Source organism: Heloderma suspectum, chromosome 3 (assembly GCF_057233095.1).
Source record: "Heloderma suspectum isolate Gila_16-S chromosome 3, 16-S_ref, whole genome shotgun sequence".
NCBI classification, from domain to species: Eukaryota; Metazoa; Chordata; class Lepidosauria; order Squamata; family Helodermatidae; genus Heloderma; species Heloderma suspectum.
Window position 1 is genome coordinate 223,421,274 of NC_139460.1, and position 27,468 is coordinate 223,448,741.

Consider the following 27,468-nt stretch of genomic DNA (forward strand, 5'->3'; position numbering starts at 1 on the left):
CGGGACACGTGGGGGAAGTAACAGACCTGTGGGTGCATGGATGCAGCAGTTTGTATTAGCTTGGTGGATGTAAACATACACAAGGATCTACCTTGACGTAGCGTCTTCTGTCCAAGCAAGTGCTGGTTAGATGTTGCTTTCTCCACTTTGATGCATTCCTTGGGATGCTCAAGATACTGTAAATCAGGGGTGGGCAACCAGAGGGCTTTGGAGCCCACTTGTGCGGCCCACTGAAGGTGCATTGCCCCCTCCCCTGAGCTGCTCCTGCCACTACAGCTACTCCACAGTGTATACAAGTAGGATCATCTGCATGCCCTGTTTCCTAGCAGAATTGGTGATTCTGCTTAGAAATAATGCACAGGGATGGTTCTCCTCGTTCACCCTCTTTCCCAGCAGCATCAGGTTCCTGTCAGCCAACCAAAGAGCAGTAATGGTTCTTACGGAACCATTATTCTCCTTATTCTCCTTATTCCATATTACGGAATATGGAATAAGGAGCCAATTCTGCTATTGTATTCTCAGACTTCTAAATATTTCACAGTATTCTATAGGAAGGTGAAAAAGGCTTCAGAGTTCACTCACCAGTTGCTATTTTTTAAAAGGCTGTCTTTTTCAGTAATTTTTCAATACTTCCACTTGTTTGTTTGAATTGCCTCACTTCCCCTCACTGTCTGTTGCAGGAGTGGGGGGCCATATTGGGTCTGGATTGTCCCCCATGCTCCCTATACCATACAGCAGAGTCTGCCTTGACATCCTCCGGTGCCCAGCTCCTCAGACAGGGAGATGGCTTCACACTAGGGATGTCGGAGAATTTCTCCACGAATCTCTGGGAGGCCGAATGCCAACACATTCGGTCCTCCGAAATTGGTGGGGAAATTCTCCGACACCCCCCCGCCCCCTCCCGGGATGGGACTTACCTCGCGCGAATGTCCCTCGCGGCAGCGGGTCCTGGCATCGTTGCGGCGGCATTGCGGCAGCGGCGGCGGCCGGTCTTCCGACCGGCTGCCGCCGCCGCCGCCATTTCCAAGTAAAGTGTAAAAAAAAAAAAAGTGATAGGTTACGTAAAGATTTATGTAGCCTATCACAGCTAGATTTTCAAAGTCAGCCGTAATAGGCTACGTAAATCTTTACGTAGCCTATCACGGCTGACTTTGGGGGGGGGGGGGAAAAAGCACGTACGCAAATGGCGGCGCCCATGGCGTTGCCCTTATTTTCGCCGTAGTCTACGAAAATCTTTATGTAGACTACCCGTGCCCAAATAAGGAACGCAAATGGCGGCGCCCATGGGCACCGCCATTTACGTACGTGCTTTTCTTTTTTTCTTTTTTCAGTCAGCCGTGATAGGCTACGTAAAGATTTACGTAGCCTATCACGGCTGACTTTGAAAATCTAGCCGTGATAGGCTACGTAAATCTTTACGTAGCCTATCACGTTTTTTGTGTTTTTTTTACACTTTACTTTTTTCTTTCGTGGCCGGGGAGATGGGGCGTTCCCCCCCCGGCCAGAATTTCGGCGGGGAGGGATGGGGAGCCTCCCCCCCGGCCAGAATTTCGGCCGGGAGGGGCGGGGCGCCTCCCCACCCGCCAAGAATTTTGGGGGGAGAACCGGAGCACCTTCCCCCCCCAAAAAAAAGCTGCGGGACCAGGTAAGGGACTTTTGTCCATCCCTACTTCACACCTCTTTTGCCTTCCCCACACAGGCAAAGAGTGAAGAAACCAAGCCATGGCTCACTCACTCTCCCACTCTCTCTCCCTTCTGAAGGCCCTCAACTGAAGCCCCACAGGCCAGATGGGCCAGCCTGAAAAGCCAAAACGGCGCTGAACATAATAATAAAAAAATGTAATTCCACCAAAATTGCTAGTTTTGACCTGGAAACTTGAATATTTAGCACAGTCCCAGCTGGACTGTACCTGTAGCTGTCACAAAGAGCAATATCGCAGGAGCTGAACCACCCCACTGGAGAACTAACCCTATGTTCCTGTGTTCTGTCCTTTGCTGGGACCCATGATGTATGCATTTGTATGTGTGTCTTGAGTACCACAGGAAACCTTCATTACTGTTATGATGTCTGGCCTTAAACTTGTCCCTGCCATTGTCCAAAGAACCTAAGGAAAACCTGCAGGATCAGACCAAAGGTTCATCCTAGCCTAGCATCCAGTTTCCAACAGTGGTCAGCCAGATGCTTCTGGGAAGCCCATAAGTAGGGCATGAAGGCAACAGCCCATTTCTATTATCCCCACACACACACATGGCAATTGGTATTCAGAGATGAACATCCTCTGATGGTAGAGGCTCCATTTAGCTCCCATCCAATTCCCATTGATAGGCCTATCTTCCAAAAATTTGTGATGAAAATATTGGCAAGCGTAAAGTTTATCTGCTATGCCAGACTATTCTTGTTGCAAAAGAGAGGGATTTTCATTTTCTGAAATTAGAGTAAGAAAAACTGGAGGTGTTTTATTAATAAAAATTACAAGCACCTAACTGATAACATATTTATGATTTATTCCCTCCCTCCCCCACAAAAAATATTCCACATAAATCTAATTAGAAACATAGCCAGAGACATTATTACAAAGGTATTTGGAATGGAGTTATAAGAATGTTATTATTCCTGAATACATCCACAGTAATGTGACTCAGAGAGAGAAAGTAAAGGGGAAAGCAATTTAGAAGCATTTGCGGTGAACAATGGACGGGCCAGCCTCGTCATATTCCTGTTTGCTGATCCACATCTGCTGGAACGTGGAAAGAGAGGCAAGGATAGAGCCCCCAATCCAAACAGAGTACTTGCGCTCAGGAGGAGCAATAATCTGGAGAAAAAGAAGGATATAGATAAAATGTTGTCGGATCCTGTATTAACTACATACAGGATTTGGAGCACTTTAAGCCATTCCTATAGCAAATAAAATGGTGTGTGTGTGTGGGGGGGGGAAATGGAACAAAACACCACATTTATATCTGCACATATATACACAGGCAGGTAAAATTGCTCCTGAAGTCTCTGCATATCTAAGAGTAAGTGTATGCAACGGTTTTTGACCGGGAAAAGCGAGCACTGGCTTCCTTTAGCCTGAGCCTTTCAACATTCTTGCAAAGACATTCTTAGGTAGTCAGATTTATATTTTGCCCTGTTTTAAAAGGCAGTTCAATTTGTAGAGAGATTTCCTGCAGAACACTGGGAGTGGGGAAACTCAGAAGGGTACTTTCATGAGCATAACTATGTTAGGTACAGGAAACCCTCTGGTAACTTTTTCTTTCAAAAAATGGTGAAATCTCAGTCTAGAACAGGGGTTGGCAAACTAGTGGCCCTCCAGATATTTTGGCCTACACTTCCCATTAGCCCTAGCCAACATGGCCAATGATGAGTAACGACAGGCTCTGTAGACCAAAACAGCTGGAGAGCCACAAGTTACCAACCTGCATCCTAGAACTACTGTTCTGATGGGCACCACCACAGGTTGCCACTTTTCTTCCTCCCTATTCCCGTCTTTCCCATCAGTGAATTCAGGTTAGGGATGTGCCACTATAAATTGGATAATGACCAATAATGCAATACAAGTAATACCTTGATTTTCATAGTGCTGGGTGCCAGGGCAGTGATCTCCTTTTGCATACGGTCTGCAATGCCAGGGTACATGGTAGTTCCACCGGAGAGGACATTGTTTGCATAAAGGTCCTTTCTGATATCGATGTCACACTTCATGATGCTGTTATAGGTGGTTTCATGAATGCCAGCAGATTCCATGCCTAGGATGGTTTCAGTAAATATTTATTTAAATATCCTTAAATAGTTATGACTATTTCCACCTTTTGAGTTGCATTTCTACCCGTTCAGCTGCCTGCCCAAGGTGGATTATAATCAAATGTTAGAACTAATCAATTATCATCAATATAAAACAGAACCAGAGAAAAACAGCACCAGAAATAATGGACAAACTTCAGTACATCCAATAAAAATGCACAAACTGTTAAAACTCAATTGGTGTCAAAGGTCTAGATGAATAAAATGGTTTTTAATAGATGGCAAAGTACAGCAATGTCAGTGGCCCTGAGCTGGTAGCCACCTACCTGTCTTCTGAGCAGGGCTTCCAGAGATGGTCTTAAGATATAGGTGGAATGTTAAGAGGGAACATTAATGAAATACCGTTAAATTAATTAAAATGAAGTGGAATTACTATTTAAAGCCCAGCACATAAAGTTTATATTATATACATTATGGGGTTACTGTGTGTATGTTTAAGGAGCAGAGAAACAATATCTTGCAGCAAGGTAAAGCCAGGCAAATATTATTTGAGGTCCAATTACATATGTTTTAAACGTGTGTCTTATAAAGGAAATACTGTGCTGAAAGAAGAGTAGAGCCACCTTTAGAATTTTCAACACGCTAAGAATTCATTATATAGTTATTTAAATCATTTATCTTTTAAAAATTTACATACTGAATGTGAGCTGGACTTCTCAAAACATACGGTCTAATGTCCTCTTATCTATAGGTATGTAGTTTCTTTTGGACCATTTCCCTGGCAAGGAGTGCTGATACTACACCCACATGTGATTATCCTTTAAACAACCCTCCAAGGTATTGTTGCCTACAATAACATTCATTCCCCCTAAGGCAGCAACTGCACTTCAGTGTGTAAGTCCTAGTTTATGTTATTTTTGTACACTTGTCAGGGAGTTAGTGGCTTCCTGCTGATAATACACTTGGTGGCAAGTCCAGGTTTCCACCACATAATGTGTAAATGGCCTTCATCACCATGAGCAAGTAAAAAAATCAGCAAGTGAAATGAATCAATGGATGGTTGTTCAAGATTCATTTACTGTAGGTCTACGGCAAGGGGAACTGTGGCCCTCCAGATGATGTACCACAAATCCTTGACCATGTGCCATGCTGGCTGGGGCAGATGGGTGTTGGAGTCCAACAATACCTGGAGGGGCAGAGGTTGCCCACCAATGGCCTAGAGAAAGGACTAGGAAACTGTTGCCGTTTAGGGAGTGGTGGCTGAATTTTATACTAAGCATGGAATAACGGGCCAAGAAACAGTACATGAATCATCTTACCAATGAAAGAGGGTTGGAAGAGGGTCTCTGGGCAGCGGAAACGCTCATTCCCTATTGTGATAACTTGACCATCAGGCAGCTCATAGCTTTTTTCTAGGGATGATGAAGAAGCAGCCGTGGCCATCTCATTTTCAAAGTCCAGGGCGACATAGCAGAGTTTCTCCTTGATGTCACGGACAATTTCACGCTCAGCTGTAGATGGGAGTCAGAACACAGATCTGTGCATGAACTACTTGTCCTTCATCAATCCTAAGAAGGAATATTGGATTTTTTTTATATTTGTTTGGTTTATCTATAGTTTAGTACTTATGCTTATCAAGGAGAAGACTTTTAATTTTCAAAAATTGCGATGTTCAACATTTCTTTAAAATAAAATGTCTATTCCACTTGTGAGACCAACACGTTCTGAATTTGCAAAATAAAAATTCTCTTAATTTGTCAAGCATTGGTTACTCTTGTTATGTTTACATAATTTCAGCAGCTGGCAAAAGGATTTTTTTTTACCCACAATAGATGATAGATTAGATAGATAGATAGATAGATAGATAGATAGATAGATAGATATTCTACAGCAACCAAAATAAATGCGAAACTAAATTTTGAATTTCAGCTTGAATATTTGAAAATTACAAGTGAAACATATTCCCATTCAATGTTAAATGAGCACTATTTTTCAAATTCCCTGCTCTGGGGGGAAAAAAACACAGAATGGACCATCCTGTTCTATGCATTGAAGCATGCTCCCTCATTCAGATCCCCTTGCTGGGTTAAGATCTACCAGCATAACGGGACTCTGTGATACATCCAACATCACATGAGTGGACATTTCCAATGGGATTTACCCTTCCTTTCATCCTTCCAGCACATTCCCCCCAACCTTCCTCCAGAGGGTTCCCAGTTTACTGGAACAGATCTGGAGGGGGTTTCTGGAAGAGGGGGAATCTGTTCCATTGGCGGATGGACATCACTGGATACAACCCACTGTGCACATGGATGCCTAATAGAATGCCAGCAATAGCTATTACCTGTAGAGCTCTGACACCATGTGTGTAGTGGCCAACAGATAGCGACTGTGACTGACATGTAGCCAAAGAAGACTGAGTTGTTCCCAGCTTCATCGACAGTATCTGATACGTGTGGGATTGCAGTTTCTCATCCAATGCCAATAGGAATGCGCATCTCCATCCACTATATTGGTGTAGTACTGTGTCCATTACTAGTTGCATACAATAACTTGTTGCATGGGACTATCTCCAGTTTCTGCTGTAGCTTAATACAGTGATTTTCAAATTGTTTGGGGGAATCCTGGGGTTCCTCAAAAGCCTATTGCAGGCTTGTTGATGAGAAAATTGTAATGATGAACAGGTTTTTCTATAAGATATGTTGTCCACCACAATGAACCTTCCTATAATGGGCCATTTTAGGTGAATTCTGCCTGTGTTCTAGGGTGCATGATCAATTTACACAGGACAACAGCGTATGTACGCCTTAGAACACTCCTCAGAATTCTCTGCAATGTGCAGCAGTTTTTCAACAGAAAATATATGGAAAGAGTTCCTTGAAAGTAGTACATTTCAAAATCATTGGTCTAACATATGTGCTGGATGAACAATATCATAGTCACATGTCTACAAAGCTCCTAGAAATACAACATACTGGGAATATTGGCCCAGTTCACATATCACTGCTCTGCAGGGTTTAAACAAACCCTGGGTAGCCATGATCAAGCAGGAGTGAGCGAGATAACTCATACTGAGTTAAACAACACAGGGATGCTCCATCCCTCAGTTGTTTATCATGATGTCCAAACCTGGAATTGGAGGTTGTTGGGGGAATAACAGCCCAGACTTGTAAGTTATGGTTTGTTTTTGGGTTACACATCTGGGTTGTTCCTCTCCCAACAATTTCCAATTCTGGGTTCAGACGTCATGATAAACAATCCAGGAATGGAGCATCCCTCAGTGGGAGCCAGCACAGTAGCTCACTACCACTTCATTATCAACAACCCACAGTTAACAAACCATGGGCTGTTCTTGATGTGTGAACCAGGTCATTGAGTGCAATCGTATACAATTTGCTTACCAGTAGTGACAAATGAGTAGCCACGTTCTGTCAGGATTTTCATGAGGTAGTCAGTAAGATCACGGCCAGCCAAGTCCAGGCGCATGATGGCATGAGGCAGTGCATAGCCTTCATAGATTGGTACATTGTGTGTGACACCATCCCCAGAGTCAAGCACAATCCCTTGAAACAACACAAAACAGTCAGCATTTGACCTCATATCAATTTATTCTTCCATATTGTCAAACATCCCAAAGCCAGTATCAGTTTCTTACCTGTTGTACGTCCAGAGGCATAGAGGGACAGAACAGCCTGAATAGCAACATACATGGCTGGGACATTGAAAGTCTCAAACATAATCTGAAAAGTAATGAAAACATAAAGAAAGCATTGGGTTCATGATGTCTTTGTTACTTCATGCAATAGGCAAACTACTGACAAAATAATGGGGTTTCTTACATTAATTATCAGCAGTGTGTAAATTAAGGGTTTTCTCCAATCTTTCTAAATCAATAATTCAAAACATGCAGATGCAATGATTTGTGATTGGTCCAGTCTATGAATCAAGAGAACTCATGACTAACAGGTGAAGTGACTTTGGAGTGGGTGATGTACAACATGGCATTTCCTTGGGAGTAAAAATAAATACTCACTTAGCACATATTTACACTACAAATGTAAACTGTCATTTCCTTTCCCTCACTAAATCACAATTCCCAGGATTCCTTAAGGGAAGCCAAGACAGTTAATTTGGTTTTAAACCAATATGTTAGTAGTGACTGTAGATATAGCCATAAAATAGTAACAACATGAACTGAAAATCCCACATCATTCCAATGGGGACTACTTTTTTTTACTATTCTTAACCACTCCTTGACTTCAAATATACAAGGTATTATTATAATGTGTTAATGGGTAACTAATCCACATTGAGTGAGTGTGTTTTCATGAAGCAACCTAAGGACTACATTACAGGTCAAGTCCTGGAAATTTTACATGAGGGGTGTTTCCACCAGTGATTTATTCCGAGCCGGCTGTATGTTGAGGTCATTAGGGATATACAACGTCGTGGCCATCCAGCAACCACCCCGGAGCTTATCAGGGAAAAAACGGATTTCCTGAGACAGCTTGAAGTCCGATTCCTTTCTTTAAGTCGTGTTCTCCCCAGTATAGTTGTTGTGTGCCCAAACCCCCACATTTAGCTCAAGGTATGCTAGCCGTGCCCAGGGATGTGCCTTTCACCATGACCCCAGCCAAGGGTTGTTTCCTCCCATTGTGCGGAATGAGGCTTGCCCTCTGAATAACCACAGAAATTACAGAGAAGCCCCTCAATTGACATGGCACATTTTAAGTGTGATTAAGTGTGATCTCAAGGCTCTGATTCATGGCCTTAGGAAGTAACTACTTCACAGCTTCCTTATAGAGATCCTGTGCATTAAAATGGGGGCTGGTTTCCATCTCTTTCCCACAACAAACCCATTAGTGTCTCCTCAGAAGTATCTCCCATTGTGCTGAATGAGGCTTGCCTCTGAATGCCCACATCAGAACTTACAGATATTCCCCCTCAACTGAAATGGCACATTTTAAAGCCCAATTCCTTAAGTGCGATTAAGCGGGATCTCAAGGCTCCGATGCATTCCCTTAGGAAGTAAGTACGTCACAGCTTCCTTATAGATCTCCTGGGAGTTACAATGGGGGCTGTCTTTCCCACAACAAACCCATTAGAAGTAACTCCCATTGTGGTCAATGAGGTCCTGCAGGTTAAAATGGGGGCTGGTTTCCATCTTTGCATTCTCCCTCCACCCTTTGCCAGCACAAGTATACATGTGTCTACTTGGAAGTAACTCCCATTGTGTTCAATGAGGCTCGCTCCTGAAATGCAGGTGCATCTGGACTTTCAGGGAAAAGCAGAAACAGAGGGAGCCTCTCTTGTCAGTTACACAGCCCTGCCAGTCAGATGACGTTCACTCCAACTCCCACTCCCACCAGGAAATATGTTTTGTGAAGTGATTTTTAGTGGTGCAGAGAATCTGCTCGTGGGACCCTACTCACAGCAAAGCCGATTCCTTTTTTACAAAATCCGGTACTCCTTCATTAGCTTCTCCTTTTGATGTCATGGAAACATGGCCATGGTTACATGTAGGGTTGGCGGAGAATTTCTCCCCGAAACTTCGGGGGGCCGAGCACCAACGTGTTCGGCCCCCCGAAGTAGTTTCGGGGAGAAATTCTCCGCCCCCCCCCGCCCCCCGCACCACCCCCCCGGGACGGGACCTAGCTTTCCCGAATGTCCCTCCCGGCGGCGGGTCCCGGCGGCGGTTCGTCGGGTCTTTGTCAGGGGCGGGGGCGGCAGCCGATCTTTCGACCGGCTGCTACCGCCACCATTCCAATAAAAGTAAAAAAAAAAAAAAAACGCCCCCGTGATAGGCTACGTGACGATTAACGTAGCCTATCACGGCTAGATTTGCAAAGTCAGCCGTGATAGGCTACGTAAATCGTCACGTAGCCTATCACGGGTGACTTAAAAAAAAAAAAAAAAAGCACATACGGCTAATGGCGGCCCCCATAGGGAGCCGCCATTCACATTCCTTATTTGGTCGCTGTAGTCTACGTAAAGATTACATAGACTACGGCGAAAATAAGGGCAACGCTATTTGCGTTGCCCTTATTTTCGCCGTAGTCTACGTAAATCTTTACGTAGACTACCCGGGCCCAAATAAGGAACGCAAATTTGCATACGCGCTTTTTTTTTTTAAAGTCACCCGTGAAAGGCTACGTGACGATTTACATAGCCTATCATGGCTGACTTTGCAGATCTAGCCGTGATAGGCTACGTTAATCGTCACGTAGCCTATCACAGGGGCGTTGTTTTTTTTTTAACTTTTTATTTCGCGGCCAGGCGAGGCGCCTCCTCCCCGGCCTGAATTTTGGCTGGGCGAGGCAGGAAGCCTGCCCCCCGGCCTGAATTTCGGCCGGGCGAAGCGGGAAGCCTCCCCCCCCCGGCCTGAACTTCGCGGGGAGAGCAGCGAAGCGCCTCCCCCCCATCGCGAAAAGCTGCGAGACCAGGTAAGTGACTTTTGTACACCCCTAGTTACATGACTACCATTCAGTGGAGGCTGGTGGCTCCGATGTCAGTGGGGCGGTGAACCTGGTCCAGGTTTCAGTCATAGCCAGTCAGAACTCTAAAGGAGCTATCTCTGCACCTTGAATAGCTCCAAGAAGCTATCATTACTTAAAGTAAAAACGCTTTACTTCTTTACTGAAAGAAGTAAAAGCAGTGGTAGAGCTCAGCAAACACTGAACCCAGAATAAGATTGGTGTACATGGAACCAACACGTCTTTTCTTCAGGATGCTTATCCCAGACTAGAGAAGGGGTGTACAGAGTGTGTAACAAAGAGATATCCACACATCAAATGGGATAAAGGTGGAAATCAGTTCTGGTTATACATTAAAAAGTAAGATAATGGCTTGGATCCTAAAATAAGTTAAGGAACTTCACGGATGGAAAGTTTCCCATCATGGATAACTTAAGGAAGTTCATGGAAGGAAAGTTTCCCTTCCCCCTTCCCTCCCCTGCAGCCATCTGTGCCCCCTCCTGAAAACCTCTGTGGGGGGGGGGGCATCCTGAATAATGTAGGAGTGGGGAGGGGATTGCTAAGGATGGCCAAAATTGTCAAAGATCAGGCATGGGTCTGAAGTTAACATTGTAATCCTATGCACACCAACTCAAAAGTAAGTCCAATTGAGTTCAGTAGGACTTACTCCCAGGAAATGTGTGTATGGGGTTGCAGCCTTAAGGAAGTTCAGGAAAGGAACTCCCCTCCACTCCCCCCGCCCCTGGGCTGCCCCCTGTGCCCAATCGGACATTGTTCAAGAGGACCCCCAGCCTTCCAGGCTGGCTTTTTGGGGATAGGAGGTGACAAGAAACTTTTCTTCCATGAACTTCCCTAACTTATCTTAGGATCCAAGCCAATGTGAAGAACAGATGAAGGAAATCTGACACTACACTCCCAGCCCCACACAGCACAACTGTACGGTACCCCGGAAAAACCTTCCTTCCCTATTTTGTTCCTAGGAGATCTCAGTGATACCTTGCTACTTGCAGTGACAATACAGAATACATTTGGATGGACTATTCATACAACTACCCCAAGACAATGACACAAAGCATGAGCTTTTATCAGATCATCAGCACATAAACCAGGTTTAAGCTTTGACCTCCCAAGCTGAAAGCAGCCCACACCAGCCATGTCCAGCAGCTAAAGTCTTTATAATTTTTTTTATCTGCCTAGAGCTACAAAAACAGCAGGGTTGCCAGGCTTTGAGGAGGCCACAGTCTGTGGCTGGTGGGCAGTATTTGTCTTGTTGGGTCACAATTGTTCAGGCCTGATGCAGTTACAATGAAGGTATCATGGGAACATTTGTCAGAGGAAACCGAAGAACCGCCCTGGAAACTGAAATTTCAGGGTCTGGATGCAGCACTGCTTGTAGTACTTTCTAACTTTTACTTAGGGAGGAGCAGCCTTCAGCAACCTGATGCCCTCCAAATGCGTTGGACTACAACTCCCAGCATCTGTACATAATATGCACATTTTTGTGTGCATTTTTCAAACGTATGCGATTTTGCAGAGATGCCCCCATTAACTAAGGCATGTTTGTCTGCATTTCAGAAATGTATGCGCTGTTTCTGGACATTTTTCAAATGTGCGCATGTTGCTGAATGCACAATTTTCTTCCACTGAACATACTGCAAGCCTGAAAAATTACAGATTTCTGACTGCAAATCGCATGTGGTTCCATAAGATGGAAATCAGGTAAATCCAATTTTTAAAAAATAGTCGAAGGGAATTTCTTCTCATCCATCCCTAAAAGGGATCATCTTCTAAAAACACGGAGGTTGGAACCACCAAAACCAGAGCATCGCCCCCACTAGAAACATCTCTGATGTGTGTGTACAGTCCCCTAACTTATTGGTGTTGAGGAACTTCAATGTACATTCGGAGGCCGTCCTCATGGGGGCACCTTGGGACTTCATGGAGACCATGGCTTCCTGGGAGCTGCACCCTATTCCAACTGGGCCCACTCATGTAGCCGGTCATGCGCTAGACCTTGTATTTGTTTCTGGAGAAGCCGGGAGTGATCTGGAAGTCGGGGGTATATCCACCACCCCCTTGTCATGGTCAGATCACTAATTGCTCTTGGGGATTCTCCGGAGCACACAAACGGCCACTCGGTCAAGACCCTGGTGGGTGGGTGGAATGCCGCAATCACTAGGGCATTAGATTGGGTGGCTCCTAAACACCCTCTCCCCCTGAACAGGGCTCGGACTGCACCATGGTTCAATCTGCGGTTACGAGCTCTGAAACAGGAGGTGAGACGGCTAGAGTGCCTGTGGCGGAAGTCTCGCTCCAAAGATGATCAGACACGGGCTAGAGCTGTATCTTCAGCCTATCACATGGCAGTGAAGGCAGCAAAAAAGGTATATTATGCTGCCTCTATCGCATCTGCAAAGTGCTGTCCCAGGAGGATGTTCCAAGTGGTCCAGAGCCTGGTCGGTCCAGCTGCTCCAGAACATCTGGAGCATTCTAAGGCCTCCTGTGAGGCCTTGGCAAGGCACTTTGTGGATAAAATTGATCGGATTAGGAGTGTTATTCCATGCACTGTGGATACAGTTAGCGAGCGAGAGGCAGTCTGTGGCAAACCAGTTTTGTGTGATCGGTTCCAGCTTCTTCCATCTGATGAAGTGGACAAGGGGCTTTCATCTGTAAGGCCGACCACCTGCTTACTTGATCCTTGCCCATCTTGGCTCATTATGAGCTGCAGAGAGAGGCTGGGTGAGGGGATCAGGGTGGTGGTGAATGCCTCTCTTAAGGAGGGAGTGATGCCATCAGCTGTCAAGGAGGCAGTGATAAGTCCACTTTTTAAAAAGCCCTCCTTGGATCCCCAAGTCCTAAACAACTTTTGCCCAGTTCTGAATCTGTCATTTTGGGGCAAGGTGATTGAGTGGGTGGTGGCGATGCAGTTGAAGGCACACTTGGAAGAAAATGGATTATCTAGATCCATTTCAATCTGTCTTCAGGCGTGGGCATGGGATAGAAATGGCCTTGGTCACCTTGGTGGATGATATGAGGAGGGCTTTGGATAGGGGCGAATGCTCCTTCCTTGTTCTCCTCGACCTCTCAATGGTTTTTGATACCGTTGACCATGGTATCCTCCTGGACTGCCTGGAGGGGTTGGGCATTGGAGACACCATATTACAGTGCCACAGGGTTCCATCCTCTCCCCGATGCTATTTAACATCTACGTGAAGCCACTGGGGGCTATCATCAGGAGGTTTCGGGTGCGGTGTCATCAATATGCGGATGAGACGCAGCTCTACCTCTCGCTTAAATCTTCACCAAGGTTGGCCGTAGAATCCCTGTCCAAATGTCTGGAGACAGTGAGTGGCTGGATGGGGAGGAATAAGCTGAAGCTGAACCCTGACAAGACTGAGGTATTTTTGGTGGGAGACAAGAGGAGGTTGGGGGATGCTGACCTGGTATTGAATGAGCTACGGCTACCCTTGAAAGACCAGGTCCGCAGCCTGGGGGTCATTTTAGACTCCCAGCTGTCCATGGAGGCTCAGGTGTCACCTGTAAGCCGGACAGTGCTGTATCAACTCCAACTGATATGGCGGCTGCGCCCCTACCTTCCCGACCATCTGCTCCCATCAGTAGTACATGCCCTGGTCTCCTCTCATCTAGACTACTGTAATGTGCTCTACGTGGGGTTACCCTTGAAGATGGTTCGGAAGCTGCAGCTAGTACAGAACGTGGTGGCTCACCTCAGTGCTGAAGTGTTTCAGTGCTGAAGGAGTTGCACTGGTTACCAGTTATTTTCCGGGCCAAATTCATGGTGTTGGTTTTGACCTTTAAAACCCTAAATGGTTCCAGCCCAGCCTATCTTAAGGAGCGCCTCCAGCAACACCAGACAGGCCGCTCAACAAGATCAGCCTCGGATGGCCTTCTCTCTGTCCCATCAGCCAGGACAGCTAGGCTGGTGAGGACGAGGGAGAGGGCCTTCTCTGTGGTGGCCCACACTCTGTGGAACTCCCTCCCTAGGGAACTCCGCCATGCCCCCTCTTTAATGAGCTTCCGCCACGCATTGAAAACTTGGTTGTTCAGGCAGGCATTTGGGGTGGGCTAGGGAAATTTTAGAAAATGATGTTTTAATGTGTAATTTTATTGTTTTTAAACTCTTTGTATTATTTTACATCACCCAGAGTGGCCAGGTGACTGGCCAGATGGGCAATTAAGAAATTTAATAAACAAACAAACAAGTATTTTGCAGCAAAAGATGCCATTTACCTGTGTCATTTTCTCTCGGTTAGCTTTGGGATTCAAAGGTGCCTCTGTAAGCAGAGTTGGATGCTCTTCGGGGGCTACGCGCAGCTCGTTGTAGAAAGAATGATGCCAAATCTGAAGTAAAAGGCAAAGAGAACATAACAAAGCCCACTGCCGCAGACACAATCTCCACCACATCAAACCACACCGCCTTGACAATGCTTCTAAAGCTGTAGTAACTACAGAACACCTAGAGGCATTAGAAACTTCCAGTATTTTATATACAGATGACCAATGTCTATTTTGTCTCATTTGTGCCTAGTTCACAACTGAGGTAGTAATGGTCTCATTCAGCAACTTAGGACGCAATCCTATCCAGATAGGTGGCCGCCTCCAAACTCGGAAGTGACCGCCTATCCAAAGCAGGGCAGGAGAAGCACAGAGGGGATCGTTCCCTCCGTGCTTCTCTTGCCCTGCTTTTTCGGCTAGACAGCTGATTGTGGCTGTCTAGCCGCGGGAGCATGGACCAGGGAAGGAGGCTGCTGTACGACACATTGGATGTGTCATTGTTGTTGTTGTTGTTCAGTCGTGTCCGACTCTTCGTGACCCCATGGACCATAGCACGCCAGGCCTTCCTGTCCTGCGCTCTCTCCCTGAGTGTGCTCAAGTTCATATTCATTGCATCAGTGATGCTATCCCTGGAACACCCCCAGCCACACCCTTTTCCAGCTGCTCCATGCTCCTCTTGTGAGTGCAGAGGACAGGGCTGTTCCGCACTGCCTCGGAGGCAGCACAGAAGTAGGGGAGGTCAGTTCCTGGAAAACGGCATATCCTGTGGCTGTCTAGCCGCTGTCTAGCGGCCATAGGATTGCTCCCTTAATTGCATTCTCACCTGGAGATCCATTTAACTGAAATGTTTACCAGGTTAGACAATATGTTGGGTTTTAATCTAGGCAATTTACTTTGGGTTAGCTATCATTTTTTTTTAATATGATATATTTTCAGGGTTGCTTTTCGCTCTATGGCAGCTGTTTCACAAAGGAAAATATAGTGACAATGTAATGTGACTATGGGATGATATTACCACTTCTGAAATAAACATGTGCACCAGTCCTTAGAGAGAGTGTTGTGCCAGTGGACTGTGAGAGCTGTATGAGTCAACAGAAAAGGCCAGCAGATTCTCAATAATCCCACATGCCTTTCACAAATGATCTGGAGATGCATGGTGTTATCTCCATTGTCAGTAGAGATGATGCCGCTCCATAGCAGTGTTGTGCTCCCATGCCACTCCAGGTAACATCTGCATCCTCTGCCCATGTGGTTAAGGGCATAGCATGCTTACGTGACATGCTAGCAATGTCTGCCTCATTGGGAGAGGGCGTGTGTCTGCAATGGCCATGTGATCGCAATACTCATCACAACTGCATGTCATAGCACTATGGAAAAGCAGCCCCCAATCAGCTGCGCATGTAAGCATGCAGGCAGAAGAGCAGGGATAGGCAACACAGTGCCCTCCAGCTTTTTAGACTGCAACTCCCATCATGCCTGAGCATTTGGTCATGCTGGCTGTGGATGATGGGAGTTTGTAGTCCAAAACATTTGGAGGGTGCCGGGTGGCCTACCCTCAAAATTGTAGATATTAGTACTGTGGTGTCGGAGCAACCATGCCACTCCAGGTAAAGTATAACTGATGTCTTAACAGCACTTTCCCAGCCTCCTTGTTATTTAGTATCTCTCAGTACCTTCTATGTGTAACTACTCTGTATAATTCCATATCATTGCAGCCATATGCATACTTCAGGAGTAGTTCTCTGAGCAACTAATTATTTTAAAGATTTAAAGGCATTATGTAAATTAAACTAAACAACACATTAACTTCCTATAAGCAAGGTCAAAAACCATTATGAGATATGGAAAAATTAAGGGAAGTTAAAAATGATGTGAACTAACCTGGATGATCAACCCACCTGGGTTATTCTGATCTCTGTCTCTCTCTGTCTCTCTCTCTCTCTCCCTCTCTCTCTCTCTCACACACACACACTCTCTCTCTCTCTCTCTCTCTCTCTCTCTCTCTCACACACACACACAATATATATTCATCCTTTTAAATTATGCAATATTCAGGTGTAAAATACTGCATTTTGAGTGTCCAGAAAATGAAAAGCAAATCTTGCAACAGAAGAAATGCCAACTCTGCTCAACAATTTTTTTAAAGTGTCCTTGTAGTGTACAAAAAAATAAAACACCAAAACTAACCCTGCTTATTGCTTGTCATTCATTTTGTACTACATCCCATGTACCTTCACATTAACGATTGAAATACCTTCTCCATGTCATCCCAGTTTGTGATGATTCCATGTTCTATGGGATATTTCAGCGTCAGGATTCCTCTCTTGCTTTGAGCTTCATCACCTACATAGCTGTCTTTCTGTCCCATGCCTACCATCACACCCTAATAAGTTAGAGGGAGGGAAAAGATGGCTACTTCAGACTCATAAGCAAGCAATGTCAAAAAGCAAGTAAAAGAAGATGGCACATATCTCAATTATTTTACTTTCATTTTAGATAAGAAAGACACTGTGGAAACTTTCCCCCTAAGCATAACTGGAACAAGCATAACAAAAGAAGGGGCCAATATGAAATGAAGATATTAATCTGCATTGCCCTGGCTTAGACACTGATCCATTTAGCCCAATATTGTCTACACTGCTTTCTGAGGTCTCAGGCCCTGTGCCTGGAAGCCTTGTACCTGGAGATGCCCAGAGACCAAACTTGGGACCTTTTGCATGCAAAGAATGTGCTCTACTACTGAGTTATGGCCCTTTCCTATTGGTTGTATCAAATATGGATTATTAACCATTACTTTAGCCACAAAAATAGTTTGCATTCTTGCAAAAAAAAATGCTTCTGCAGTGAGATAAAATGAGCAGAGAGCCATCTAGCAGCAAATGGAAAGCAAGCCACTCTTTCCAAGTTCTCTACTTCAACAGCTCACACTGTGCATTTGCAGCAGCCTGATAACCCCATCCATGTTTGCCCGGAAGTAAGTCCCAATGATTTAAATTGGATTTACTTCTAAATAAATATAGTCAGAATTGCAGCCTTACAGTGAAAGAAGAGTCACAGTTATTTGAAGCATTTTAAACAATAACTATCTTGAAAATAAACAAAGTTAGAGCCATGCTGACGGTAAGAAAAATGTCAAAATCGATATTACTACTCCACCACCCATAATTATCCATAGTAGTGTACTACCTTGATTAGGCCAAACAAAAGATCACCAAAAATGAGCAAGCTTCTGAGGTCTCCAGATCTCTCCATCAGGCAAGATGTTAGGAAAAGCATCTTGGACTCTATACGTTCACTGTCTGCATGTTCAGACACTATGACTTCCCCATCATCAGATTTCCCCCCTCCCTTATTCATCCCCAACTGCCCCCCAAACTCTGCTTTTTGTAACATCTTGCCTGATGAAGAGATATGGAGGTCTCAAAAGCCTGCATATTTTTGGTGATAAGAACGTAAGAGCATAAGTGCATAAGAAGAGCCATTCTGGATCAGACCAAGGGTCCATCTAATCCAGCATAGTGGCCAACCAGCTTTTGGTTGTCCCAGTACACTAATACGGATTTTGGAATTTAACCTGAAAATGTAACGCAAGTAAGTGCATGCTCCATTCTGGTTAAAAAGGTAAAGGTGTCCCCAACCAGTCGTGTCCGACTCTAGGGTGTGGTGCTCATCTCCATTTCTAAGCCGAAGAGCCAGCGCTGTCCGAAGATGCTTCCGTGGTCATTGACTGAACACCCAGGTGCACGGAACGCTGTTACCTTTCCTGCCGAAGTGGTACCTATTTATCTACTTGCAATGTCTTGCTTTCGAACTGCTAGGTTGGCAGGAGCTGGGACTGAAGACGGGAGCTCACTCCGTCACGCGGCACTCGGGTCTTGAACTGCTGTCCTGCCGACCTTCCGGTCTGCAGTTCAGTGTCTTAACCGCTAAGCCACCGTGGCCATTAGACCGCAAGAATTATGCGGCCACAGTTCCATTGGCCTGGCATGCGATCAAAGCATGAACAGCAACTAAAAGCTCCCATCTCACATCTCTGGCTTATGGATCTTAGTGCCTTCAGTACCACAATATGATACACGGTGCAGGCCTGTTTGTATAGTCTGGACTTGACTAAAATAAATCGTATGAGGACTGGGGCATGGTGGGGAGGGAACACATAACTTTTCTTTTCTAGTCACTTCCATGCTATTTATTAACCACATCTCTTCCATGCTATTCCATTTGTTTGCTCTGCCAGAGCCGCAGACTCTGAACCCATCATTCACCTGGTGCCTGGGACGTCCCACGATGGAAGGAAAAACAGCTCTTGGAGCATCGTCCCCAGCAAAGCCAGCCTTACAAAGTCCAGAGCCATTGTCACAAACCAGTGCGGTGCTATCCTCTTCTTCGCACATCTTCTGAAGCAACTGTCTCAGACCTTCCACACAGGTACAGTCCTATAAATGGAAGAGAGAAGACCCGATGCAACACAATAACACATTTTCAGAAGGCCAGGGCCAACTGTAGGCGTTGGTGAAAATGGTGGTTGACAACTTAACTTAGAAGAGACTTTTTAACAGTAAAAGCTGCAGCAGGGAGAAGGAGGGCATTTTCCTCTTCCTGTCCTCCTTCTTCTCCATTGTCCTGTCACAACTTAGAAGCATGATGGCTTTTGAGGCTATTGCAATGGCAGTAGCCCTTGGAAAGACTACAAGTCCCACTCTTGACGTCGGCATTCCCCAACCTGGAGCCTTCCAGACATTTTGGACTTCAAGTCTCATCATTCCCAGCCAGCATGGCCAATGGTAAAAAAATGCTGGGAGTTGTAGTCCAGAACATCTGGAGGGAACCAAGTTGAGAAACATTGCTTTAAGTCATGGTGTACTGCTCTGTAGTGTGTCAGGACAATGGAGAAGGAGGAAAGGTGGGGGAAACTTTCCTCCTTCCTGCTTCCTGCCACTGCTACAACCACCACCCCTGTTTGATATTAAGGAAAAGGAAGGATTTGAAGGGTGTTCTGGGGGACAGAGATAGGGAAAGTGGGCAGGGGCAGGAGGCTAGGAATCATTCTCCAGCACAAATTTTAATCTGAGCTAGAGAAGAATGGCAGCCATTTAAGAACCCCAGAATTTAATTTCTGAGCCACACTTGGGCGAACCTTACTGGCAATGCTAATAACAGAAGGAGATAAATATATAGAAAGAGCAAAGGAGGAGGAAAAGGGGATGTGAGGGAAGTTGTGTCAACTGGACAAACAGTCAAAAGAGAAATTAAGTCAGGGTGGCTGTTGCCTTCAGGAAATATAATTGTAATGTAGAACACTGCAGACAGCCGTCCCATCTGCTATTAAATTTGCATAAGAGATCCTTTCATATAAATGTCATCAGCTCCTGGGATAACAACAAAGAGGGGGGAGGCAGGCTCCGGTGCTCAAAAAAACAAACTTTATTGTGCTCTACACATTTTGGAATATCTCCTTCTTCATTTCTGCTATCATCTCTTGGGATGCCAGTTCTAGGAGTTCCACCACTACACCCTTTCTTCCAGATTCTTCTATCTCAGCCTTCCCCAAGCAGGTGTCCTCCAGATGTTTGGATTACAACTACCATCACCCCAGCCAGCAGAACCATTGACTGGGGATGATGGATGCTGTAGTCCAACCTCTCTGGAGGGTGCCAGCTTGGAGAAGGCTTTACTGCCTAGTCATCAAGAGCTGGCTTTCAAAACTTGCAACATTAATCGCTTAGCAACTAAGGCTGTATCTGAAAGCCAAGTTGTGTGTGCATCTCATTTACGGCCCACAGAGATAGAATGCAACCAGGCAAACAAAGGGCAATTCACATGTCCAGTGTGATGTCAATTCTTTATTTGACATCCTTCCCCAATCTAGTCCCAATACCTGAGCGCAAGCCTAGGCACTAACTCCCCTCATCTCCAAGAAGCAGAATTATCAAACAGATTAGGCCCAGGTCTAAAGATTATTCTCTCCTCGTGTTTTTAGAGTTCTCAGGTGATACCTCTGCTCATCTGCAACGTGCCTCACCTGTGGGTGGCATGTTGTATCTCCTGCTTTCTGCCTCAGGAAATCCCACCCTACTCGCATCGTAAGTGTAATGTTTATATTAGGCCCGTGTGGAATGTAAATGGGGAGGAAGTTATTTGCCTGCCAGAGCAGTTTGTGCAATGGACAGAGTGGGTGATTTTATGCAGACCCTCTAGCCCTCTTCCCCCCCACCCCATGGTTGTATGTCAAAGTATTGGCAGAAAGGGAGGGAACTGCTAGTCTGAGCAAGCAGAGTGGCCATATACATTAGTTAAGGGCAAACATTACAGAAAGAGATGGCGAAACCTCTATTTCAATACTACCTATGTATCTATGTCTGATGTTTCTACAGTGCAATAAAAACATCCTCCAAATATTGTGCGACTACTGGGGTGGGGGAAATGTCATACTTCACACAATTTAGACTCATTTAGAGCAAACCAGAGATGTGGCAACATTACACCTCAGTTCCCATGCCACCACCCAACAATGTGGCAATCTTCCAACCTGACCTAATTTGATTTGGCCAACTGGGAAGAGGACCAACGGATTTACGCTAAACACTTTTGCTACACCACAGTTGAATCTGAGATTGAGCACAGGGGAAATGATTAAATTAACATCACTAGCGGCTACATTTTTTTTCTTTTTTACTCAAAAGTAAGTGTAGGGGACCTGAACTGGATCAGGACTCTAAGGTAGGGCGATGTTAATCTTCCCCTGCTTGCCCCCCCCCCCCCAGGTCTGGGTCCACACACACCCAACTTACATTGCCAAAAAGTGATTTGTTGAAATAAATGGCTAACTTTGGGGCAAGGTACAAATTACCACAGTTGCAATTGCAGGAGCAAAGCCCTGATCCAGATTGGGCCACAACAGGGGGCAAATGGTTAAATCACCCCAACCCCTATTTCCTTACTTTTGAGTAAAAAATAAAAGAAAAAAATGACATCTTTAAAGAAATGTGCAGTTTGACCCCAAGTGTTTGCGTCCATTGTTACATGCATACAGCATGTCCTATTCTTCTTTCCATTTTAGGTATACAGAATCCAGTCAGGAGCCCCACTCCCCATACATTGCAATATAGTGGGTTTGTTGTCCTGCCAGGAGTGGGGGGAGGACTACAGTTCTGAGAAACTGACCAATTTAAGTGGTTCAGAGATGCTGTAAGCCTCAGGTCCAAATAAAAAAGCAAAGAGATATTTAAGCTGATTATACAATGACAATTGGTTATTAGGCAATTTGTATTTAGCCTGCAAGTCCTTGAAAGATAATAACAGGGCTTGGGAATTTGAGTAAGTGCAAGTAATGCTTTTGATAATTCAAGCTTACAGTGACCTACACTTTTGAGGGCCAGACTTTACCATCATGATGATTTAGTGTGTTTAAGTGTCAAGTTTCAGTCTATCAGCCATTGTCCTCCACTTAGCCTTTGTTGCAAGTATAGTTCAAGGCAGATGAAGGTGCTGCTTTTTCAACATATAGAGCTGAGAACATTTTCCATCATGTGTGGGTGCAAGGATGAGATCTCCAATGTGATCCACAAGATAGAGTTAGCCAAGTCTTTAATTTGAGGCCTGAGATGCTGGGTTCTAGCTGTTCTGAACTGAAGATGGATTAATGGTAATCTATGTGGAACTGTTAGTGTAGGTTCAATATAAAAGACTTGATGAAACAGGTAGCAAGGAAGGTCAGAGGGGTAAGGCTAAAAATGAGACTAAGACAAACTTATCTGAAGGCAAAGTGCATAAAGAGAGCCCTTGGACACAGAGGAAGGTGAATCCTATGTCTTTCCATTAGCGTCTGCTTCCAGGACTATTTAGTAGATTTTCTTCCATCATAGAACTGAAGGTGAAGTGCATGGGGTTCCTAGGTGGTCTCCCAGCCAGCCCCAGACCTGCTTAGCTTTAGCAAGGTGGCTGCAGCATGTGCCCTCAGACCATATTTACATTCCCTGGAACTCAGAAATGTTATCTAAAGGGCCATGCTCTTAGATTGCATTGTGATCCAGTGAGCAACTTGTATTTGCTTTAGATGTGAGAGAAAACCAAGTGCAAATGCCTTCTCAGCCAGGAGATAAGAAATATTTAAATATGTATTTCAATGAGAAATATAAATACCAACCAAGGCAATCCCCCAGCCCCCCATTACACAGGGCAAACCTGGGGTTGTATCTAGTATGAGCTTAGCAGAGAACTCCAGCTAATCGTGGCATTTTCAAATCCATGTTTATCACATTGATATCTTTATTTTTCTAGCTGCACACCTCAAAACATGTGCACAGGTCCTCATTCAGTGTCCCTGGGTAAGTCACTCTCTTCTTTACCTCACAGGATCACTGAGAGGGTAAAATTGGGTGAGGATATATTGGAGTTCCTCTGAAATTCCTGGGGCATGGTGGGTAATAAATCTTAATTAAAACTTAACAACAAAAAGAACATTTTTCATTTCTTTTGTCTGTATGTTTTTACAAGAAGAAGAAGAAGAAGAAGAAGAAGAAGAAGAAGAAGAAGAAGAAGAAGAAGAAGAAGAAATGTTTGAAAGCATCTATTTAACAGGGATAGGAGCTATTTATATTTAGCATTTACTCCAAAGAATAGAAACTTCACCTAACACGAATGCCTCTAGCCTGTTTGGAACAAACCATTTCCTAATTAGGAAACAAAGTCTTTCAAAAGTCTGTTTTTGGAATAGAGCTGGAGAGGTCAAGGGTGTTTTTTGTTTTGTTTTTTGCTCAAACTCAAGTCAACTGAGCCAAAAATCCTTGGAGGGAGGGGGAGTAGAGGAATGCTGCATTTCTAACTGAGCATGGTGAACCCTAAATGAAAGCCATATTTAGTAACTACTAGCAAAGCTCAGAAATACAAGGAAATCAGACCTTTGAGACAAGCCCTCTGATGGCAGCCAAGCAGTGTTTAAAAACCATGGGATGCTCCAGTATGTGGGGATGATAATCTTCAGTAGCTAATTTAACCCAGAACTCACAATAAACCTGTAATGTGCATCTCTCATGAGTGATTAAAGTACATAATTAACTGTTAATCACCTTGCTTCTAGGCAGAGCTAAAAATGACCCCACCAGACCAGATTCCACAGTGTGCAAAGGGAACTCTCACTTGAAATGTACTGCATGCAATCACTCCTTACTTTGATACAGCGGAGGCTGGTGGCTCCTATTTCAGTGGGGTGGTGAATCCACTCTGGGTTTCAGTCATTTCTCTAAATGAGCTATCCAAGGTCCTGAACCCCCCAATGGGTTCAGCATCTTGGATAGCTCCTTCAGAGTTCTGACTGGTTCTGACTGAAGCCCAGAGCAGATCCATTGCCCTACTGAATTAGGAGCCACCAGCCTCCATCGTTTTGGCATTACAATTACGATGACTACTACTTTCCTTCTATTTTATCCCACTTTTCAGCCAAACCCCTCAAAGCAACACAAATTAAAACCTGCAATTTAAAATCACAAACAAAAATCTACAGAAGAAGAAGACGAGGAAGAAGGAACTATAACTTCAGCTGAAATTTAATCTCAGCCTTTCTATCGTGTGTTGGTCTAGGGTTATGAAAGGTCTTACAAACAGGAGAGTTTTCCCTCCTAAAAACCATGAAAGGACCTGGCTAGTTGAACCTCCATTGGAAGGGAATTCAGAAAGGACAGTGTCACTGTGGAGAAGGCCCTTGGCTTTGCTTTCCTCCCCCTCCCTCCCTTGCACACACACATACAGGCTGAAATGTCACTGGGCAAGGCACCTGTAACAGGCCTTTCCTGATGACGGCAAAGCAAGGAAGGCTTTTGGCCAGCACTTTGTGGGTGGGACAGACATTGACACGAACCCCATGAAGGAAAAGCAAATAAAGAACTCACTTCAAATATAAGGAGTTCAAATATATTGCAGTAGCCAGATCTTATCCAATTCAGCAAGTACAAAACCATGTACAGGAAAACCATACCAACTGTTTAATGATGAAATTCAACAGTAAATACTGTGGAACACAGACAAAACCTACTCACCCCACTTCAGATAGCTATGTGTTCAGCTCAGGATCCAGTGGAGCATAACCTCATATGCACCTATTGCTTCCTCTGTGTATTTTTCCCTCTATCTGTTTTGAATCATGCTCAGAACCAAGACTAGAAGAGATTCTAAACAACCCCTCCCTAGGACTACCCTCGAGTCTCAAGCAGGTCCATCTAGCCTACAGCTATTATGTTTTTGCCATATTTACCCCATATAATTAACTTTACCCTAGTTGTCATCTGTACTTTCACTGAACAAGAGATAGAGTGAAGTCCTGACCTGCTAGATTTGTATACTTGCTTTTAATGAATTCCCACTCCTTAGGGGTAATAGCAGTAACATGAGTAGAGACAGAATCACAATCATCATATTTATGTAGCACTGTCAATTTAAATGGTACTTTAAATAATAACATAAGCAAAACACAAGTTTCTGCACCAATGAGCTTACATAGCTCCTCTTGTTCAGAACGTTAAACTCGCATCTAGAATTGAATGCAGCTCCTATGCCCGTGGGAAAGCAACCAAAGGGTAAAATGCAAAGTGTGCATCTGTTCTTGGGCCCCAGTCCAATGGTCTTTTCTAAGCTTGGGAGTCTGAGTGAAAAGAATCTATCAAAAACTATAAGTGAAAAATCCTTTCCAGGTTCACAATGCAGAAGCAAATTCATGTGAGACAAAGTCTATGTCATCCAAAGAGGAGGTAGACAGTAGGAACAAATCTGAACCACAACAATTAGAAGCCAGCAAGGATGGCTTTTTAATGATGCTTAAATAACAGCATGACCAGTGAAATAAATATATTTTATTTCACTGAAACAGGCAGAAAGGCTGTCCAAAATTTTGGCTATAAATGACATAGCTTATAAACATTTTAGCTCTTTCATCTTTGCAATATTAATAAGAAATTAAAAGAGTGAGGGTCAGGGAACAAGGCAAATGCACAACCAAGCCAAGGCTAACTTATGTCCCATTGATTTCAGTGGGGGACAAGAGCTAGGTATGTGCTTAAATCTTCCCATCAAAATAAATGGGGGTTAAAAATGCTTAGCTATCATGCCAAACAGCCAAATCCTATGCATGTTTACTCAGAAATCCCACTGCATTCAGTGGGCCTTACTCCTGTGCACACTTACTTGGGAGTAAACTCCACTGATTCCATGGGACTTACTTCCCAGTAAATGTGCAGAGCATCAGGCTGCAAGATTGCAGTCTAAGGATGCAGACCACATCCCACTGAAGTAAACAGCAAACACCGACAGAGTTTAACAAATGTGGATCACACATTTACTCATATATTGTGGAATAATATTTCACAGGCATACTTGATCAAAACAGCATGGAGACTTTTTCTTATCTAAATAGATCAGGCGAATCCTGAAATCTCTCTTTTGGTTCACTGCCACTTACCCTGTCAGCACTTGGCTAGGGAGAGCTGCTCTGGGATGGTGCACTGGGAAACTGAACACTATCCAGTTATATAGCTCCTTGGCCTGATCCCCTCCCACTAGCTTCCCAAATAAGGAGCAGACCCAAGCTCCATCTCCATCTCTCTGTCAAACAGAACCATATAGGGGCTTTTGCACAAAACCCTTTCATCTGGGTGGCCTCAAAGCCCTGGGTCTCTTCCACTCGGCATTCCATTCACAGAGCAGGAGGAGACTTCAGCTACATGGAATATAAAACACGGTCAAATTTCAAGATAGCTGCTGAAAGGCTACTGGGGTAGCACACGAGTGACAGGCAGGTTCCAAGAAGGAGAGCAGACTCCATGCAGCATGTCGTGCTTCTTGTTACATTTTTGGCAGCTGTCAATGGGGTATGAGGGCAATTGCTACTGCCTTGACGGGCAAGAACTCTCTCCTACAGAGGGAGAAAGTTCCCATTTGCTAAGGGTCTGGCACTACAACTTATAACAGTAAAGGAGATGAGTGCCACATGCATGCCTGAAGGGATGGTGAAAAGAGCTATTTCAAAGGTCTACATTTTATTTGATAAATCTATGGTTCATACTAGTAACACAAAATAGCTGCCTTTTTGACCATTTTTAAAATTGTTATCATTATTATTATCATTGTCATTACTATACATTTGCAAAACAATACTGGGAAAGCAATTGCAGAACATGTCTACAAAAACATAGATTAAAAATGCCACCATTTCATAAATTCTAGACTCAAGAATGGAAGCCTTGCAGCACAATCCTATATATGTCTACTCAGAAGTAGGCCCACTGAGTTCAGAGGGCCTTGCTCCCAGGTAACTGACTATAAAGTGCAGCCTACCTGGAAATAAGTCCCATTGAGGGGGTGGGGTGGGGGAGGCTTAAGCATTCCTAGTATTAAAATGTTAAAGGCACTTAGGTTTTCTTTTCTGAGGCCTCCAGTAATGTATTGATGTCATTTACTGTTTATTTATAACCCACCCTTGGATTTAGTTATTTCCATCCATGGATTATCCTTTTTTTCATACACATTCCCAGAGGGTGTTGTCAGCTTTGTGTAAAATATTTAAAAATCACATATATAGACTAGTACTAAAATAACACTTAGGGCGCAATCTCATGGGTATAGATGGACGCCTCCGAAGGCGACCGCCTATCCAATGCAGGGCAGGAGAAGCACGGAGGGGATCGTCCCCTCTGCGCTTCAGCTGCCCTGCATTTGTGGCTAGACAGCCGAAATTGGCTGTCTAGCCACGGGAAGGTGGAGCGGAGGAAGCGGCTGCCAGACGACACATAGGATGTGTCGTACTGACATTTCCACCTTCCCCACCCCAGAACGCCTTCAGGAATGCCCCGTTTTCGCCGCTCCGCGCTCCTCTTCCAAGCTCAGAGCCTGGGGCCATTCCGAGCTGCCTGTGAGGCAACACAGGAGGGGGGAGAAGGTCAGTTATCCAGGAACTGACCTCGGAGT

At 44.6% G+C, this 27,468-nt stretch overlaps 1 protein-coding gene across 2 annotated transcripts in view; it reads right to left on the reverse strand.

The window, feature by feature from the left end:
• Nucleotides 1-2,360: 2,360 nt before the first annotated feature.
• Nucleotides 2,361-27,468, reverse strand: part of ACTA2 (actin alpha 2, smooth muscle) — a 42,976-nt gene continuing 17,868 nt past the window's right edge. The window contains exons 1-9 of one of the 2 annotated variants that reach the window (XM_084845770.1): nucleotides 25,964-26,005; nucleotides 18,780-18,950; nucleotides 16,769-16,897; nucleotides 14,470-14,580; nucleotides 7,401-7,485; nucleotides 7,147-7,308; nucleotides 5,065-5,256; nucleotides 3,569-3,750; nucleotides 2,361-2,813 (exon numbers count right to left, since the gene is read on the reverse strand). In XM_084845770.1, coding sequence (XP_084701896.1) covers nucleotides 2,670-2,813; nucleotides 3,569-3,750; nucleotides 5,065-5,256; nucleotides 7,147-7,308; nucleotides 7,401-7,485; nucleotides 14,470-14,580; nucleotides 16,769-16,897; nucleotides 18,780-18,908 — 1,134 coding nt within the window. In that variant the 5' untranslated portion in view covers nucleotides 18,909-18,950; nucleotides 25,964-26,005 and the 3' untranslated portion in view covers nucleotides 2,361-2,669. Of the gene's footprint in view, nucleotides 2,814-3,568; nucleotides 3,751-5,064; nucleotides 5,257-7,146; nucleotides 7,309-7,400; nucleotides 7,486-14,469; nucleotides 14,581-16,768; nucleotides 16,898-18,779; nucleotides 18,951-25,963; nucleotides 26,006-27,468 lie in introns of those variants that run through there. The other variant, XM_084845771.1, reaches the window with a different exon arrangement.